We start from the raw sequence: 18,486 nt of genomic DNA on the forward strand, positions 1-18,486 counted from the left end.
CCTTGAACAAAAAGAAGCTCAGGGACAGCACCCAGGCCCTGAATTCAAGCACCAGGACTGGCACAAAAACAAACAAACAAATAAACAAAAGAGCTAGGATCATAATTCAAGTGGCAGAGTTTTTGTTCAATATGCCAGGGCCATGAGCTCAATCTCGACTTCACACAAAAAAAACAGTGGGAATAGTCCCAAATAACCCAAATAACTAGACAGGACATTATTTTTCGTATTTTTTCATGTAAATCTGTACCTGCATTCATTTATGAAACAGCACTCATGAAATCTGTTATACACAGAATGAATTACATGGTTTGCTATCATTACAAGTTTAAAAATTAAAACCAGATGCCCTCATCAAGAGACTAGCTGCCATTACCCCTCCATCTCCACCAACATCCTGGCACCTTCCTTCAAAAGGTTTCATTTTAGCCTAATACACTGAATTGGGCAATGTTTTCCAGAGCTCTATAAGGAAGTTAATCTCTAACCCTTTGTCTTGAGAGGAAGTTGGCATTTTCTGGACACCGATTTTGAGCTAGATATGATACACATTCTCATTTCGTTTGATGTTTATGGAGGCTTGAAATATATTTTATCTGATTTTATAAGAAAACAGTTCAAAGCTGGGCAACAGTGACGCATACCTATAGTCCTAGCAACTCAGGAGGCTGAGATTTGAGGATCACAGCTGAAAGCCAGCTTGGGGAGGAAAGTCTATGAGACCCTTAGCTTCCATTAACAACCAGAAAGCCAGAAGTGGAGCTATGGCTCAAAGTAGTAGAGCTCTAGCCTTGAGCAAAGAACCTCAAGGACAGTGCCCAGGCTCTGAGTTCAAGCCCCATGACCAACAAGAAGGAATGAGGGGGGGGGGGAGGAAGGAAAGGAAGGGAGGGAGGGAGGGAGGGAGGGAGGAAGGAAGGAAGCAAGGAAGAAAGGAAGGAAGGCAGGCAGGCAGGCAGGCAGAAAAAGAAAACGAAAACAAAAACAGAGTTCAAGTGTTAATCCAAAGTCACAAAAAGCGCAAGCAGCAAAATGACAGGCTACTTGCTCTATGTAGTTTCTCAGGATACTGAACTGAGACACTGTCTTTGGGATGTGGGGCTCCAGGGCAGGCTAATAACACACTAAGGAATCCTACATCTCCACCCAAAACAGATCAAGGTTCCTATTTCTCTGGAGTTTTAGAACACATTCGGAGAAAGACTATAGGAAATTATAGGTAAGTATGAATATTTCTCAGAACTGGTCAAATTGGTTTCTGGAATACATAAAAGGGAACCTGAAGCTCATGTGCTTGGCTTGCATTCACAAGGGTTTTCCCCCATAAGCATGAGCTATTACCAGAGAATGTGCAAGTGCTTACCCCATAGGGTGTGTCTTGGCAGGTGACCCCATCTATTTTCAGCTGCATATAAGTAGCTCTGACAGCATGACCAGTTAACCCAGTCAGAGTGGGAAGCAAGGTGCAAGAGGAGAAGCTATCCATTCCAAGAAAGTACCTTACAGGTCCAGTTCCCAGCATAGCTCCTCTAACATTTATGACCAATGTTTTCAGAGATTGGGACAATAATTCAGAAACTCTCCATCTCTCTCTGTCTGTCTCTGTCTCTCTGTCTTTTATTCTGTCTGTCTCTCTGCCTATCATTCTGTCTCTTTCTGTCATTCTGTCTCTGTCTGTCTCTCTCTCTGTGTCTCTGTGTCTCTATGTCTCTGTCTGTCTCTCTGTTTCTGTCTCTGTCTCTCTGTCTCTCTCTGCCTCTGTCTCTCTCTGTCTCTCTCTGCCTCTGTCTCTCTCTCTGTCTCTGCCTGCCTCTCTCTCTCTCTCTCTCTCTCTCTGTCAGTCCCACGGTTTGAATTCAAGGCCTGGGCACTGTCCCTGAGCATCTTTTACTCATAGCTAGCACTCCAAGTGAGCACTTGAGTCACAACTCGACTTTCAGCTTTTTGGTAGTTAACTGGAGATACGAGACATCTGACTTTGCTGCCTGAGCTGGCTTTGAACTGTGATCCTCAGATCTCAGCCCCATGATTAGCTAGGATTATAGACATGAACCAGTATCCAGTTATCTCTCATTTTTACAAAGTGAGTACTGGGGTTTGGACTTAAGGCCTTGTGCTGGCTAGGCAGGTGCTTTACCACTGGAGCCAAGCCTCTAGCTTTTTTGGCATTAATTTTTTGGTCCGGTTGTGGGGCCTGAACTCTGGGCCTGGGTGCTGTCCCTCAGCTCTTCAGCTCAAGGCTAGCACTCTACCACTTGAGCCACAGCGCCATTTGCGGCTTTTTTCTTTTTGCTTATGTGGTGCTGAGGAATCGAACCCAAGGCCTCATGCATGCAAGGCAAGCGCTCTACCACTGAGCCACCTTCCCAGCCGGGCACTAATTATTTTTGAGATAGGCACATTCATTTTACCTGGCTGCACTTGGACCTAAATCCCCCTGTTTTATCTATCCTATTGTCCCTGAGATGACATGCGCACTAGCACATTCAGCTTCTTCCACTGAGAGGAAAGCTTGTGCACATTTTGGGGGGGATAGGTGTCTAGATTGGTCTAGAGCTGCAGTTCTACAGATCTCAGTCTCCTGCCTAGTTAGTATGATAGGTATATACCAAGTGTCTAATTTTTTTCTTCTTTTTAAATATCTCTCTTGATTTTTTTTTTGTCAGTCATGGGGCTTGAACTCTGGACCTAGACAGTGCCCTGAGCTCTTCAGCTCAAGGCAAGTGCTCTGCCACTTGAGCCCCAGCACCACTTCCAATATTCTGGTGGTTAATTGAAGATAGGAGTTTCAGAGGCTTTCCTAGCCTGGCTGGCTTTGAACCACAGTCCTCAGATCTCAGCCTCCTAAGTAGCTAAAGTTACATCTGTGAACCACTGGCACCCGGCTTCTCTTGATTCTTCATGGAAACTCTTCCACTCCTTCCTGGACTGTCTGAACTCAGATTAACAGTGGAGTCTCATCAGACTAGAACTAGAGGGAGGTAAAAATCTAAATCCCTTTATCATCTCATTCGCTGATTCAAACCACAAGAGACTCTAACAATAATCTGTATCTTTTGACTGCCAAGTCATTCAGGCTGGACAGGTTGCCCTGAATCGGGGTCACACAGGCTCCCCAGTGATTTTGCCTAGAAAGTTCAGCTTCGGGTTCCAATGTAGAGGATCCTTTGTGTTACATACTGCAACCATTGTTGTTAAGATGTTAGTTCTTGGGGCTGGAAAAGTGGTTCAGTGGTAGAGTGCTTGCCTTGCATGCATGAGGCCCTGGGTTCGATTCTTCAGCACCACATAAGCAGAAAAAGCCTGAAGTGGCGCTGTGGCTCAAGTGGTAGAGCGCTAGCCTTGAGCTAAAGAGCTGAGGGACAGTGCCCAGGCCCAGAGTTCAGGCCCCACAACCAACCAAAAAAAGATGCTAGTTCTTTTTTTTCTGTGTGTGTGTGTGTGTGTGTGCGCGCGTGCGTGCGTGCATGTGTGCGTGCACGCACACACATGCGCCAGTCTTAGGGCTTGAACTTAGGGGCTGGGCATTGAGTGTTTTTGCTCAAGGCTAGCACTCTACCACTTCAGCCACAGCTCCACTTTCAGCTTTTTTTTTTTTTTTGCAGGGGGGTTGGGGGAAAGTGGGGTTAGTGGTTAATTGGAGATGAGTCTCACAGACTTTCCTGCCCAGGCTGGTTTTGAACCATGATCTTCAGATCTCAGCTTCCTGTGTAGGTAGGATTATGGGCACCAGAACCCCCACTTAATTATTTTCGTAATGGATTATTCCTTCTAACAAAGATTAGAGGAGTCTGACAGAATTGGCACCATTTATGCTATCCCTGTCTAAAGATGGGGAAGACACAGAGTTTTTGCAAGGGATTATAAATCACAAGCCACATCACACAGAACCTTGATTGAAGAACAAGTTATCTCATTTGTAGATATAGATAGATAGATAGATAGATAGATAGATAGATAGATAGATAGATAGATAGATAGATAGATAGATAGATGTATACATACAAACCTCTTTCAATATACAGATTTGAGGGTATTTTTAACTATGACTACAAATAAAATCCTACTTTTGTTTGTCATTAGCTACAATTATGTGGAACCTCATAAGGCTTGCTTGTCATGAACTCTGGTTCACAGACTCTTGTGGGCACACGTCTAGAAACCCCATGGAGATGGGGTCCTCCACAGGCCTAGCCTGACCCCACCGGGGCCATTCTGTGGTCATCTCCTGTCTCCTCTGGTTGAGCAGAAGAGCTGTGGTGGCTGAGAAGATCACACCCGAAGGCCAGGACGAAGTGTGAGGGGGTCGGGAACGTCATCCTGGACCTCACAGGGAGCTGGAGTCTCCCTGTGAGGAGCTGGGGCTCTGTCCTTGCACCTTGTATCCATATTGGGGGTTCAGAGCCCAGAACTGAGGGAGCCTGGGGAAGGGCGGGGCATGGCCAGGCTGCTCTGGAGCCTGAAAAGGAGCCGCAGGCTTTGGACGCTGTGGGCTCACAGCAGAGCAGGGAAGTTGGCCCGCAAGCCGTTCCCAGTTCCACGCAGACCCTTCGAAAAGAGGTGGTGTGCCACCTTCCAGGTTTACATACAGGGCCCGCATCCTCTGCGGCCAGACACCTTCTGCCTGGGACGTGAGACTCAACGGTGGAGGTGAGAAAGACAAGAAGGAGGAAGATGATGGCTGGGAGGGGGAAGAAGAGTAGATGAAGAAGGGAGTGGGGAGCATTGATGGATGGAACACCTTTTTGTGTCGGTCGTGGGGCCTGAACTCTGGGCCTGGGCGCTGTCCCTCAGCTCTTCAGCTCAAGGCTAGCGCTCTACCACTTGAGCCACAGCACCACTTCCGGCTTTTTCTGCTTATGTGGTGCTGAGGAATCGAACCCAGGGCCTTATGCCTGCAAGGCAAGCGCTCTACCACTGAGCCACCTTCCCAGCCCCTCCATTTTATAATGTATCTGGGAAAACTGAAGAAGACTTCTTCCAGGACCAAGAGGGTTGGTGGCCACGATGTAAGGAACTGGGACAGTGTGGGCTGTGTGCAGGACCAGGAGAAAGGCCATCAGGTCTGTCTCTTAGGAGCACTGAGAACTAGCCTGAGAACTCCCATCTGTGCTCGCGACCCGCTGGGAGAACAGGATGAGGTCAGTGATAAAGAGCTGTTGTCTGACCGACACCCACCTTCTCCCCCATCCAGCCCCTCCACAGCAGTGCACCTACTCCAAGCCAAAAGGCCTTTCCACATCGCAGCTGCCCTCCTAACTTGCAGGTGGCCAGCGGAGGCCAGGTAATTGGCCAGATGTACCCCACTTCTTATGGTGGCAGCTAGAGGAAGGAGTGAGGCATCTGCTCAAAAGTCCAGGAAGCCCCAAAACTGTTCATGAGGTAGACAGAGGCCTCCTCTGTGGTGTGCCAAGAATCCAAAACCATGCCAGGGACAGTGGCTCACGCCTGTAATCCTAGCTACTCAGGAGGCTGAGATCTGAGAATCACAGTTCAAAGTCAGCCTGGGCTAGGAAAGTCTGTGAGATTCTTATCTCCAGTAAACCACCAGAAAACCGGAAGTGGCACTGTGGCTCAAGTGGTAGAGTGCTCGCCTTGAGCTGAATAGCTGAGGGGCAGCGCCCAGGCCCAGAGTTCAAGCCCCATGACCACCACCAACAACAAAAGAATCCAGTAACCACAAAAAGCAGTGTGGTGCCCTTATAGGAAGTGGAGTGGAAGCAAGGAGAAAAAGAAGAAGAGAGTCCTATGGTTGGAGGTCCCAAAGGCTGCCTCCACCTGAGAGGAAATTAAGGAATTCCAGAATTTCTTCACCTACTTTTACAATCTTAACTCTGAATTCATGATATGTTAAACTTTGGATTTTAAGGAATATCAGCTTACCCCTGTTGCTATTCGTTGATATTAACCTACCGATGAAAAAAGAAAGAAGAGAGAAACAGGACCTTCAAACCTGAGACTGTGCTGAGACTGGCTATTAGCCAAATCTCAGGAGGCTGAGATTTGAGGATCACCATCCAATGGGGCAATAAAGTCTGTGAGACTCTTCTCTCCAATTCACCATCAAAAAAAAAAAAAAAAGCTGGAAGAGGAGCTGTGGTTCAAGTGGTAGGGTGCTAACCATGAGCACAAAAGCTCAGGGACAATGCCCTAACATGAGTCCAAGTCCCCAAACTGGTACTCATACACAAAGAGATTGGATGTGCTGTTTCCACCAGCTTCTCACTGTTTTCACAGACCTGAGACGACAAGGTCTGTATGTAACCCAGGCTGGCCTCAACTTCACAGCTGCCTCATGCCCCCAAGTGCTGGCACTGCAGATGCCCACCGTGAAGCCTGGCTTACACATAAAAGTTTTGATGAAGGCTGGGAAGGTGGCTCCGTGGTAGAGCGCTTGCCTTGCATGCATGAGGCCCTGGGTTCGATTCCTCAGCACCACATAAGCAAAAAGAAAAAAGCTGGAAGTGGTGCTGTGGCTCAAGTGGTAGAGCACTAGCCTTGAGCTGAAGAGCTGAGGGATAGTGCCCAGGCCAGAGTTCAAGCCCCATGACCAACAACAACAACAAAAAAGTTTTGATGATGCATCGAACTGATTTGGAGGAAATCTTATAGGAGTCCATATTTATGATGTTACAGAATGATGTTTTAGATCTGGGATTGGGGCGGGGGGGGTGGAGGGGAGAGATACAGAGAACTGGTGTTCAAGATATGGTATATGCTGGGCATTGTGGCTCACGCCTGTAATCTTACTCAAGAGGCTGAGATCTGAGGATTGCAGTTCAAAGTGAGCCCAGGCAATAGTCTGTAAGACTCTTAGCTCTCCCCAAAAGCTGCAAATGACACAGTGGCTCAAAGTAGTAGAGTGCTAGCCTTGAGCACAAAAACTCAGGGACAGAGCCTAGAACCTGAGTTCAACCTCCAGAACCAGCACACAATCTGTGTTGTGTATGTGTATATACATATACATATACATATATATAGATAGGCAGATAGACAGACAGATAGATAGATAGATAGATAGATAGATAGATAGATAGATAGATAGATAGATGTAAAGGAACAGTAAGCTTTCTGTACAACACCTTAATAACAAAGTATTTTAAAAATCATATAGACAGGGCTGGGAAGTTGGCTCAGTGGTAGAGCGCTTGCCTTGCATGCCTGAGGCCCTGGGTTCGATTCCTCAGTACCACATAAGCAAAAAAGAAAAAAGCCGGAAGTGGTGCTGTGGCTCAAGTGGTAGAGCGCTAGCCTTGAACTGAAGAGCTGAGGGACAGCGCCCAGGCCCAGAGTTCAGGCCCCATGACCGGACCCAAAAACAAAACAAAACAAAAAAATCATATAGACATATAGATACTATATAGACCTTTTTGAAGGGTATAATGGGGCATCCCTGTAATCCTAGCACTCAGGAAACTGACCTAGGGGGATGCAGTGCCAGTTTGGGCTTCATCACAAAACCTTGTCGTAAAAAGAAAGAAAAGAAATTTTTTTAATTGTCTGAGCCTTGTGAAATCTTTGTCTATGCTTCCATGAGTCACTTATGGTAAGAGAGCATAAAGGGTGCTTTCAGCCCAACAATTCTGGCTGTAGGAGGAATTACTCCTAGAGTCCCTTAAATGAAAGCATGCAAATGACCCACCCTTTCTCTTTTTTTTTCCTTGTCAGACATGGGGCATGAACTCTGGGCCTGGGCACTGTTCCTCAGCTCTTCAGCTCAAAGCTAGCACTCTACCACTTGAGCCACAGTGCCACTTCCAGGTTTTTCTGCTTATGTAGTGCTAAGGAATTGAACCCAGGGCCTCATGCATGCAAGGCAAGCACTCTACCACTGAGCCACCTTCCCAGCCCATGACCCACCCCCACCCCCACTTTCTGAAGGCAGTATCTGTTCTTACAATACATAAACCTTCCCCCTCAGGGATCCACGGGTGGGAAGGGGGCAAGTGGGAGAGGGGGGAGTCTTCCCCAGTAACAATTCCTCCCCCCACTAGTGTCTAAGGGGGCAATTCATGTTCCAAGACCTTTTCTTGAGGGTAGGGGTGGAGTCAAGATGTGGCCACAAACCAGGGCTATCTCTTAGTTCTCACACTCAAAACAGGAAGGCCAGCAAGTCACACCCACTCCTGCACATGACTGGTCTGGATGAAGCAATCTCCGTGGCTACTGCGTGGGGGGCAGAGGAAGGGAGAAGCCGGAGGTCCCTCCACTGGGAACTGCACAGTGGCTCCCCTAGCTTGGCGGATAGATGGAGGGGCAGGCAAACACAAGACCTAAAGCCTAATTAGACCCCACTGCTCCAGGCTACTTTAAATCACTGTCATATGAGCCATTCAGAAGCTCCCAAGTCCTATGGCCTGGCATTAATTTCCTACTTTTTACCATTTCCCTTTCCAATTAAGGTGCAAGTCTCTGGACAACTGAAACCTGACTAAATACTCCTGTGTTTTCCACTCTTCTACCATTAGAACAGGGACAGTGTGGCCATCAACACTGGAAGTCAATTAAAATCCTCTGGCTTGATCGAGACCCCTTAGAAGATTTATATGAATATACACAGAAAATAGTGGTGGTAATAGTTCACTGCCACATTATCAACTTTCATATATGTACATATACAAAATACCCATCTGGCAAAAACAACAACAAAAAAAAAAAAAACCTTGGCAACAAATAACTTTAATACTGAAGACAGATGCTGAGGTAATTTATACAATGTGACTAGCTTACATTGACATTCTTACTGTAATCCAAGTGGTTATGTAGGAAGCCCTCCTAACAGAAATGTAGCTAATACACATGTCAAACTAAACAAAAAATATTTTAATTATAAATAGATAAAATAAATAATACGCCTGGTAAAACTCAATCATGACATTATTCCATGATATTACCTCCCTGGGGTAATTTATTTTTAATTGATAAATTGCATATATTTTATGGGTCACAGTGGTTCTATACATGGCTGTACTGTGGGATGCCCAAATCACAATAATCAGTATATTCATCACCTCATGTTTACTATCTCCTTGCAATGAGAACACTACCACCCCTTTTAGTTGTTTTGAAATATACATTAACAAGTTACTTTGCTGTCCAGTGTCAGACCTTTCTGATGTACCTCTTAACCAATGAGTTTCCTCTTACCCACCCATCTGTCCATCCACTCTGGAAATCACATCCCTACTGTATTTCTGTTTGATTTTTGTAGATTACCATATGAGAACATATGGTATTTTGTCTGTTCCTGACATATTTCTCCTAATAAAATGTTCTCTATGTCCATCATGTTATGACACCTTTTTAATGCTAATATTTCAGTTAATCTATCATTTTGCAAATCCATTCACCCATGGAGACAGAGTGCTTCCATATCTTGGCTATTGTAAATAATGCAACAAACACAGGCATACAGAAGATAGGCCCTCAGCAAACTCTCAAATCCTTTTAAGTATTTAGATACCCAATGGTGGGATTGCTGGATCAAAGACTGTTCTTAATTTTTAAAGAAAAATCCAGTTTTCCAAAGTGGCTACACTAGTAAGGGTGTTTTCTCTACATCCTTCTTTCATCTTTTTTTTTTTTTGAGACAGGGGGTAACCATGTATTGCAAGCTGACCTAAACCTCACAATCCACAAGCCTCATGACCACTGTGATACAGGCATTGTCTTTTTGGTAATAGCCAATGTAGCATGTGCAAGATGACAACTCATGATTTGTACTCACGTTTCTCTGCCATGTATCTGCTAGACACCAACATGCTTTGTTATTGATTACTTTTGAGTTTCATTCTTAGATACCCCAGAATAAAAATGAAACTCATTCAGTTTAAAAATATACAGACTAATATAAATTATTCACAGATATATATATGCATATGCTTTTTCATTATTCAGAAATATCTGCTCACTCTTAAAAATATCTCAATCTTGAAAATATTCTAATTTCTTTTAAAAGGTCACTTGTAGAATGATACCAACTAGTGGGAGAGAGGGTATCTTACACGTTTTTAGGAACCTATATGTGTTTTACTAAGTTTTAATTTTATCAGTTAAAGTCAAATTCCTCTCTTCCCATTCCCCTTGTTTATACGAAAGACCAAAGTTTTTTTTAATCACTTAATATTCAATCTACAAGCATTTTACAGGCACCAAGAAACCCTACCATACTTCCATTTTTTTTTCTAGCTTTTTACATTTTCCATTTGAGGCCAAAGAAACATACTTAACAGTCCTCAGAAAAGAAATCTAACAGTTCAAGTAAAAAAAAAATTATGTTACATTTTGTAGTGACCTATGAAAAATGAATGTTCACTATGACATTCAGTGTTGTCAAAATGAAATTCTTTTCCTCTTCTAAGGGTTGTATGTTGACCGTGTTGTGGAGTTGTCATCAAATAAGTAAAAGACACGGAACCATTTCCCTCCTGCCCGCTGCAAGTATGTGTCACACCCTCACACTAGATAGCCACCTTCAGCAAAAATGATAAAAAAACAAGTCCCTACAAAGACATGGGCTCATAATTGCTTCCCTATTTTCAAGGCTATTCCATGCTTACTTAAAATAAAGTGGTTTTGCAAGATTCTCACATCTCTGGAGTGATTCTGGGAACCTCCTTGCAGAAATTGCTGTCTGCTTCATTCCGTCTTCCCTCAACCTAGCAGCAAGGAAATTTCCTTCACACTCCCGTCAATGACCAGGCAATTTCATCTTCTGTTGAAATTTGCACCCACTGGGAAACTTCCTCTTTGAAGGAGTCCCCTCACACCAACGTTTAAAAGCAGTCATGTTATTAAGCTGAAGAGTTTAGAAATCAAATTCAGAAGTTTCTGCCGGAAATTCAATTTATCTCCAATTCTCCTGAGTTGAATGCACTCAGCTTCCAGTTCTGAAAAGCAAAGCAGAATAGAAGTTAAGTTAAGTCACCCCAAGATTTCTTAAACTTTAGCTTCATGTCTACCTCTTTTCCCAATGTAAGAAGTGCTACTTAGAATAATCACACACACACACAGTCGGGTGCTGGCGACCCACGCCTGTAATCCTAGCTATCCAGGAGGCTGAGATTTTCAATCTGGTTCAGAAATTCAGCCTGGGCAGAAAAGTAACCATGAGACTCCTATCTCCAATTAACCACCAGAAAAACTGGAAGTCAAGCTGTGGCTCAAAGTGGGAGAGTGCTAGCCTTGAGCGGAAAAAGCTCTGCACATTGCTCGGACCCTGAGTTCAAGCCCCAGGACTGACAAAGAAAGAAAGAAAAAAAGAATCACATACATCCTAAATTCAGATAAGAATGCAGAAATTATTAACCAACAAAAAAGCCAGACGTAGAGGTAGTTTCAGCCTACTACTTTTCACTCAGCCTTGATTAAGAAAGCTTAGAAAATTACCCAGATCCTGAGTTCAAAGACTAATACAGGCACAAATAAATGAATTTTTTAAAAAGGAACGCAGAAATTTACTTTGAAATCTTTTTTTTTCTTTTTTCTTTTTTTTTTTTGTGGTGGTGTCCTGGGGCCTGGGCCCTAGGAGCTTTTGGGCTCAAGGTTAGCGCTCTACCACTTGAGCCACAACTCTACTTGTGGCTTTTTTGGAGTACTTAATTGAATGTAAGTCTCCAAGATATTCCTGCCCAGGATAGCTTTGAACCGTGATTCTCAAATCTCTGCCTACTGAGTAGCAAAGCTTAGAATGAGCCAGGGATGCCCAGATATTTTGACTTTTTTTAAACAGCCTGGTTGAGGCGAGTAACATCTTTCAAATATAGAACTTTCGGGCTGGGAAGGTGGCTCAGTGGTAGAGCGCTTGCCTTGCATGCCTGAGGCTCTGGGTTCGATTCCTCAGCACCACATAAGCAAAAAGAAAAAAGCCGGAAGTGGTGCTGTGGCTCAAGTGGTAGAGTGCTAGCCTTGAGCTGAAGAGCTGAGGGACAGAGCCCAGGCCCAGAGTTCAGGCCCCACAACCGGACCCCCCCAAAAAAAATCAAATATAGAAATTTCATGTATAATACTATATATAGTATATCAGATCAGTCATTACCAAACTCAGAGTGACCACATCTTTTTTTTAAGCCTCATTTTCAGTTGGGCAGTAAAAGAAGGGAAATTCTAACACATGTATTATTTCAAGTAGATTTGGTTTTCAAATGGCAACATTTCATAGATTATATCCTCCCTCTAGTAGGCAAAACCTACACATTATTTTTCTCATTTAGAAAACTGATACTTTCTCATAGAAAACGCATAAAATCTTATCACAAAATTAAGTCTGCTCTCTAAAGATTTTAGTGCCAGTACTGGAGCTTGAACTCAGGGCCTGGGCAAATGTCCTTTAGCTTTTGCACTCAAAGCTAGTGCTCTACCAACTGAACCATTGCTCCACTTCTAGTTTTTTGGTGGTTAATTGGAGATAAAGTCTCACTGACATTCCTGTCTGGCCGGGCTTTAAATCTTCATCCTCAGCTCTCAGCCTCCTGAATAACTAGGGTTACAGGCATGCCTGTGTGTTTTCCATGTTACTGGCAACAGTCTGTGTGTGTGCTGGGGGTTGAACTCAGGGACTGGGTGCTGTCCCCAAGATCTCTTATTTTTCCCCTAAAAGCTAGCACTCTACCAATTAAGCCACAGCTCCATTTCTGTGTGTGTGTGTGTGTGTGTGTGTGTGTGTGTGTGTGTGTGTTTCATTGGAAATAAAAGTCTCATTGACTTTTCTTGCCCTGGCTGGCTTTGAACCAAGATCTTCCAAGATCCTCAGATCTCAGCCTCTTCAGTAGTAGCTAGGATTACAGGTGTAAGATACCTGCACACAGCTAAAATTAGGTTTGCCTTTTCATCCAAATCAACTTCTTCCTACAAACTTAATCTATAAATCCATTATGTTTACAAAGGATAACCACTTTACCACTTTTTTTACAATTGTGGTAGTTAGCTTGATATTAAGGAAAAATAATGTGCTTATATCATTCAAGCAAATTTTTTAGCAAATAAAGGAGAGACAATTATAACAAATCAAAGCACTAAATCTCTACTGTTCATAATTTCCACTTTGTTGACTATTGTAAAGAGTACTCAGGCCCACTTTAAGACAATGTAAAGCCGGGCGCCCATGGCTCACGCCTGTAATGCTAGCTACTCAGGAGGCTGAGATCTGAGGATGGCAGTTCAAAGCCAGACCAGGCAAGAAAAGTTGTGAAACTCTTATCTCCAATAAACCACCAGAAAACCTGAAGTGGCGCTGTGGCTCAAGTAGTAGAACGCTAGTCTTGAGTGAAGAGTGGAGGCACAGTGCTCAGGCCCAGAGTTCAAGTCCCATGACTGACAAAAAAAAAAAAAAATGAACACTTAAAATCAGCCTAAAAATTTGAATATGGTGTTTTCATTTTAAATAAACTCTGGAAAGACCCTGTTATGGCTGAAAATAAATGAAAGATTTAAGTGAGATAAATTTGCAAACCTACATTGCAAACAAAAGGTGAATGAACTCTCTTAACCCCTACACCAAGAAACCTTACTGCATCTCAAGATATCGTTTACACAAGTATTTACAAAGACATTTATAGTAGCAAGTTGTCCTTTTGGAAAAAAAAAAAAAACATCTAGCAGACAATTTTGCAAGTTCTGAATTATAAGGAAACAGTCTTTGGCAAAAAAGAACAAAAACACCCACTTTTATAATAACAATACTTTTTTAAGGCAGAGAATAGCAACCTGATGCTTCTTTCATTTTTCTGTATTTGCATACTTACGCATACCTGTATATCTTTTGAGGGCAACTCCGTGTTGTCTCATTCTGGAGAAATACAAGTCATCCAGAACACAGGGCCCTGAGTTCAAACCCTGGTACTGGCACCCAAAAAAGTGAAGGGAAGAGGGGAGTAGAATCCTACAAACTCAATGGCTTGTAAGGGAGGGGGGGGGGCTTCTGGTCCAACAACCCCACAGCAGGTGACTTCTGCCTTTAGTAAGACTTATGAAAAGGAGTTTGGGAGAGGGGATGGGATTGGCTGGCCTGATGCCCAGTGGAAGCTGGGACCGTGGACCAAGTCCCACCCCGACTCCCCCCTTTTCTCTCCCCCCCTCCCGTTTTACAGCCCACTGTTCAAATGTTAACTAAGGAAGATCTCTGGGGTTCCAGAACTCATCTCCAAGAGTGGGGGAAGGGGTGGGAGGGGGGATCCAGGAGCCCTCCAAGAGTCAGTGACACAGGGGGAGAGAGCTGTGACAGTAATCACGCTTACACACTGCTTGTGTTGGAAGTAGAGACAATTACAACTGAAATCAGGACAATCAGAGGTGGAGGAAGGGATGGGGGGGGGGGCTGACGGGACAATCTCCCAGCCCCCACCTGCCCCCAAACCTCTACGGTGGGCAAGGAAGGACTTTCCCTTCCCACCTGCAACCTGCACCTCTCCCTGCGGGTGTGAAAAGCAGCTTTCCAGCCTAGGTGAAAAGCAGCCAAGGCCCCACGAGGCAAACCGGAGAATCGCCTGATTGAGTCTCCAAGGTCTCCAAGAGCCACGCGGCGCATCTTGGCCTAGGGCTGAGTATACAACCCAGCTCACAACCCCCTCGGCTCTCGGGGCCCTGCCTGGCCCCCCTGGCGCTTACCTGCGGGCATCGGAGTGGGGCTCCGCGGGGCGCCCTTCAGTGCCTTCTTCCCAGGCATCTCCGCCAGCGTTCCAAGGAGCTCTGGGCCACACCCAGGATAATTCAATTTGTCTCCAATTCTCCGGAGTTGAGCCACACACTCAACTTCCAGCTCTGAAAAGGAAACAAAATATCCATATTAATACCGATAAACAAGAGCCCAAGCTGAAACCCGCGAGCCATTAAGTTGAACACCCCAGGAAGACTTTCTCTTAACTTTCGCTGTTTCCCAAGTGTAAAACAGCACCCCCCACCCCTACACCCCCCCCCACACCCCCCCCCCACAGGAGGAGTAACAAAAATGTTACTATTATAGGCACTTACTCTGAAATCTTTAAAAAAAAAAAAAAACCTAGATGAAGTCAATATTATCTTATCTTCAAAAATGGAAACTGAATGTCAAATACAAACAGCCAGCCTGGATGATGTCATCCCAGTTTCTCTCATTTAAAATTGGCCAAGGAACCAAAGTCCAATACTAATAAACTCCTGTGTTGTTTTAAGGTAATTTGGTGTATAAATGGCGTTATTTCCCAAGTCACTTCTGACTCTCTTTTTTAAACTTCTGGTATTTCTCTCACAAGACTCATAAAGCCCAACATAGTAGTGCACTCTTACAATCTCAGGATACAATCATATCCTCCCCCCTATGCAGATACAAAGATAAAGCAACAACAAAGGAACCAAACAAATAAGCTTAATTCTCATCTTTACTATGTTAAGACAATAATTCTTTGCGCTTAATTTCTACGTGAATACCGTTGCAAGTAAAATTAACATGAAATCAATATATTTCTTTATATATTCTTTTTCCATTTCAAAGGGCAACTCGGGGTCTTTTGCAACACCATGACTAGGAGCCAGGCACCAGTAGCTCACATCTATAATCCTTGCTACTCAAGGTGAGACATTGGGGGCCCTTCCTTTGAAAACAGCCTGGTAAGAAAGGTCTGAGAGACTCCATTTCCAAAGCAACTAGTTAAATGTGAGACCGAGGTGTGGCTCAAGTGGTACAACACCAAGCAAGCAAGCCAGACAATTAAATCTAAAACCCAGAATTCAATCCGTGCTACCAAAACCAAAAACCAAAAACAAGATCATGAATACAAATTAAAAACCTAGTCCTTTGTAAGCAAATAAGATCCTACTTATGCTCAAGAATGAATGAGAACCTGTACACATACACAGTAAAACAAACTGAAGCCTGCATTTAAACTCATTTCTCTCACTGCAAGTACTGAGTGAAACCAGAAAACCTAATAAATCAGTCACATAGCATGCCATTTTTCTTTCATGGATCCAGGGTCAAACATGTTGAGAAATATTTAAAGACATATTCTTGAGTGCGACCTTACAATCTCTAACAATGTTCACCAATTCCTGAATTCTAAAGAGGATCTAGATGCGTGTGTGTGTGTGTCCTTTTCATCCGAAACAGGTACAACAGGTGCTCCCTTTTCTTTTCCTCCCTTTTCTTTTCTTCCCTTTCATGCTTGGTGCGAGGCCATCATTCCTCCACACAGCTGCACCTCCTGCTTTGGTTACAGTTGCACACTTACACAAGTCAGAGGATGCCTTTACTGTCCCTTTATTCTTGGGTACTAGGTAATTATGTGCCATAATCTGCGTCCAGAACTGTTAGAAACCTGGGTCTTGCACATCACCCAAGGTGGACGAGCCTTTTGCATCCCTAAACGACGGCTAGCCCGGGGTACCATTTGCAATGCACTATTTCCCCTGCGTGCACAATGCGTCCCCAAACAAGGGAAGAGAGCGGAGCCTATCAAAAAGGCAAAAGAAGCCACGTCCCGCAGGTATTCCCAGCCCAGAACCTTCCACGTTCCCCCGGCCCCAGGGCGGCCCACGGCCTCCTCTGATCTGCAGGAAGGCTGACCCGAACTGACCCGGACTGACCTGAGCTACGCAGAGGCTGCGCCCGCAGTAGAAGCAGAGGAGAGGCGGACAGATGGAAAAAGAATTAAAGGGCAACTTCTATTCTCCCGTCCTGACTCCATCCCTTCAGGCAGACGATTAACCGGCTCCCGAAGCAGGGACCCCGGATCTCAGGAGTCCCGGCGGGGATTCCAGGACGCCTTCATCCTTCCCGGGAAGGAGAGCTACGGCGGCGCCACGTTTAAACCCGGCTTCTGCTCGGGTCGGAGGCGAGGAACCACAGTTACAAGCGATCAGCGATTTCCGAGATGTACTGGGGGGGGGGGGGGGAGGATGGAAACGGGGGTGTTTTCTAGAACCCTCTCCCGCCCCCGCCGGCCAGGACGATGCCAGTCTTGGGGCGCACTGGACTTTTTCCTCCCCGTGGCGCCGGGCAAAAGCAGGTGGAGAAGAGAGCGACGTGGAGAGGAAGCCGCCGGCGGTGGACGGGCTACGGATGCAGCTGCGCCCCCCCACACCCCACCCCCGGCATGGCGAGCCGTCTGGGGCTCCTGGACGCCCCCCATCCTGGGCGCGCATCAAAGGGCCGGCCGTGAACCCCAAACCCAAAGGGCGAGCTGCCCGACCCCCGACCCCCGACCCCCGAACCGACGGGTGGGGTTCCCGCGGGCCGCGGGTGGCTACCTGGCCGCGTGGGCGCCGAGCTCGACGGCGCGCTCGTCCCCGGCATCGCCCAAAGCGCCGCCGCACACCTGGGGGGAGCCCGGTCCCCCCTCCTTTTCCCCTCTCGAGAACGAGCCCTCGGCGCGGGCCGGGCGGGAGCGGAGCGCGGGGCGGACGGGCGGCCTGGCTGCGCCGGCGGGACGCGCGGATCCGCTCCACCGCGGGCTTTAATGCCGGTGCGCGCGCCGGGGAGCCCCGGGGGACTTCCCCGTGACGTCGGGAAACGTGACGCGGCCGGGCCCGCCCCTGTCCCCGCCCCGCGGGCCCCAGAAGCCACGGGACCGTAGCACACCGGGTCCGAAATCCGGGGTGTGGAGCCGGTGGGGAAGCCTGGCGGATTGTGCGGGCCTCGGTGGCCAAGAGGAGGAGCTGGCTTCCCGAGTATCTGTGTGCTGCTGTCGGGACTTGAACTCACAGCCTGGCCTCTTGTGCCCTTCGCTCTTTTCGCTGTACCACTTGGCTCACAGCCCTATTTACGGCCTTTTGGGGTAGGGAATGGGGCGGGGGGGGGGATTTTTTTTTCTAACCTGGCTGGCTTTGAACCTCGCTCCTTAGGTCTCAGCCTCCCGAGTAGCAGGGCTTCTAGGTGTGAGCCTAGATAATGCATTCGGGAAGGTTGGGCTCCTTGCTCGTCATCGTGGTCGTCACCACCGTCGTCATCGTCTGGGAAACTTGGGGCGCTTCTGTGGAGGGAGGGGACGGGGTGTCTGGAAGCATGAACGCTTTTGCAGTTTGGGGGTTGCACTGTCCTGCGACTCTTTAGCAGCGGTTCGAGGGGGGCTTGGAGCTGGGCTTGAATTTTCCAGAACAGCTGGGAGGCGCTGGCACACTGGGTGAACGCCCCGGCCAGCGCAGAGACCGTTTATAGAGAGTCACACGCCAGCGTTCGCCGTGGCCGAGCCGCTCAGCCCTCGCGGATCGCGACGCAGCCCAGGACCGCACACCGGGGCCCCCCGTGGCAATCGGGGCCTGCGCAGCCCAGGACCGCACCCCCCCCCCCCCCCCGGCAATCGGTGCCTGCGCATTACCCGCGGTGTCTGCTGCACAACTCCCCAAGTGCAGCCGTCTGCATCTCCCAGAAATGTTTCCATCGCAGGATTAAAAAGCCCGGATTTCCGCAGCTTTGAGGAAATGAGAAGCCTGGGCCACTTAAGATGCATTTTCCAAAAGAAAAAACAAAATGCAGGGTGTGCGAGCAGCGCCTTCTCCCACCGGTGCCCGGGTTCC

General features: G+C 46.6%; 1 protein-coding gene across 1 annotated transcript; it reads right to left on the minus strand.

Annotated features, from left to right (window-relative positions):
• Positions 1-8,659: 8,659 nt before the first annotated feature.
• Pmaip1 (phorbol-12-myristate-13-acetate-induced protein 1) lies at positions 8,660-17,324 on the minus strand. Its single transcript, XM_042668545.1, has 3 exons — positions 17,221-17,324; positions 14,605-14,757; positions 8,660-10,889 (listed from the first exon to the last, which is right to left on the minus strand). The coding sequence occupies exons 1-3, from the start codon at positions 17,264-17,266 to the stop codon at positions 10,786-10,788; spliced, it is 303 nt and encodes a 100-aa protein (XP_042524479.1). The 5' UTR covers positions 17,267-17,324; the 3' UTR covers positions 8,660-10,785.
• Positions 17,325-18,486: the final 1,162 nt, after the last annotated feature.

The sequence above is a fragment of the Dipodomys spectabilis genome, unplaced genomic scaffold (assembly GCF_019054845.1).
Source record: "Dipodomys spectabilis isolate Male_0828 unplaced genomic scaffold, ASM1905484v1 ptg000455l, whole genome shotgun sequence".
In the NCBI taxonomy this organism is placed as follows: domain Eukaryota; kingdom Metazoa; phylum Chordata; class Mammalia; order Rodentia; family Heteromyidae; genus Dipodomys; species Dipodomys spectabilis.

Excerpts from the sequence above, each read along its gene's own strand:
- Pmaip1 (XM_042668545.1), bottom strand. The coding sequence starts at position 17,266 with ATGCCGGGGACGAGCGCGCCGTCGAGCTCGGCGCCCACGCGGCCAG. Across the intron at positions 14,758-17,220 it reads CTCGGCGCCCACGCGGCCAG|AGCTGGAAGTTGAGTGTGTG; the intron begins GTAGCCACCCGC and ends TTTCCTTTTCAG. Across the intron at positions 10,890-14,604 it reads CCCCACTCCGATGCCCGCAG|AACTGGAAGCTGAGTGCATT; the intron begins GTAAGCGCCAGG and ends TTTGCTTTTCAG.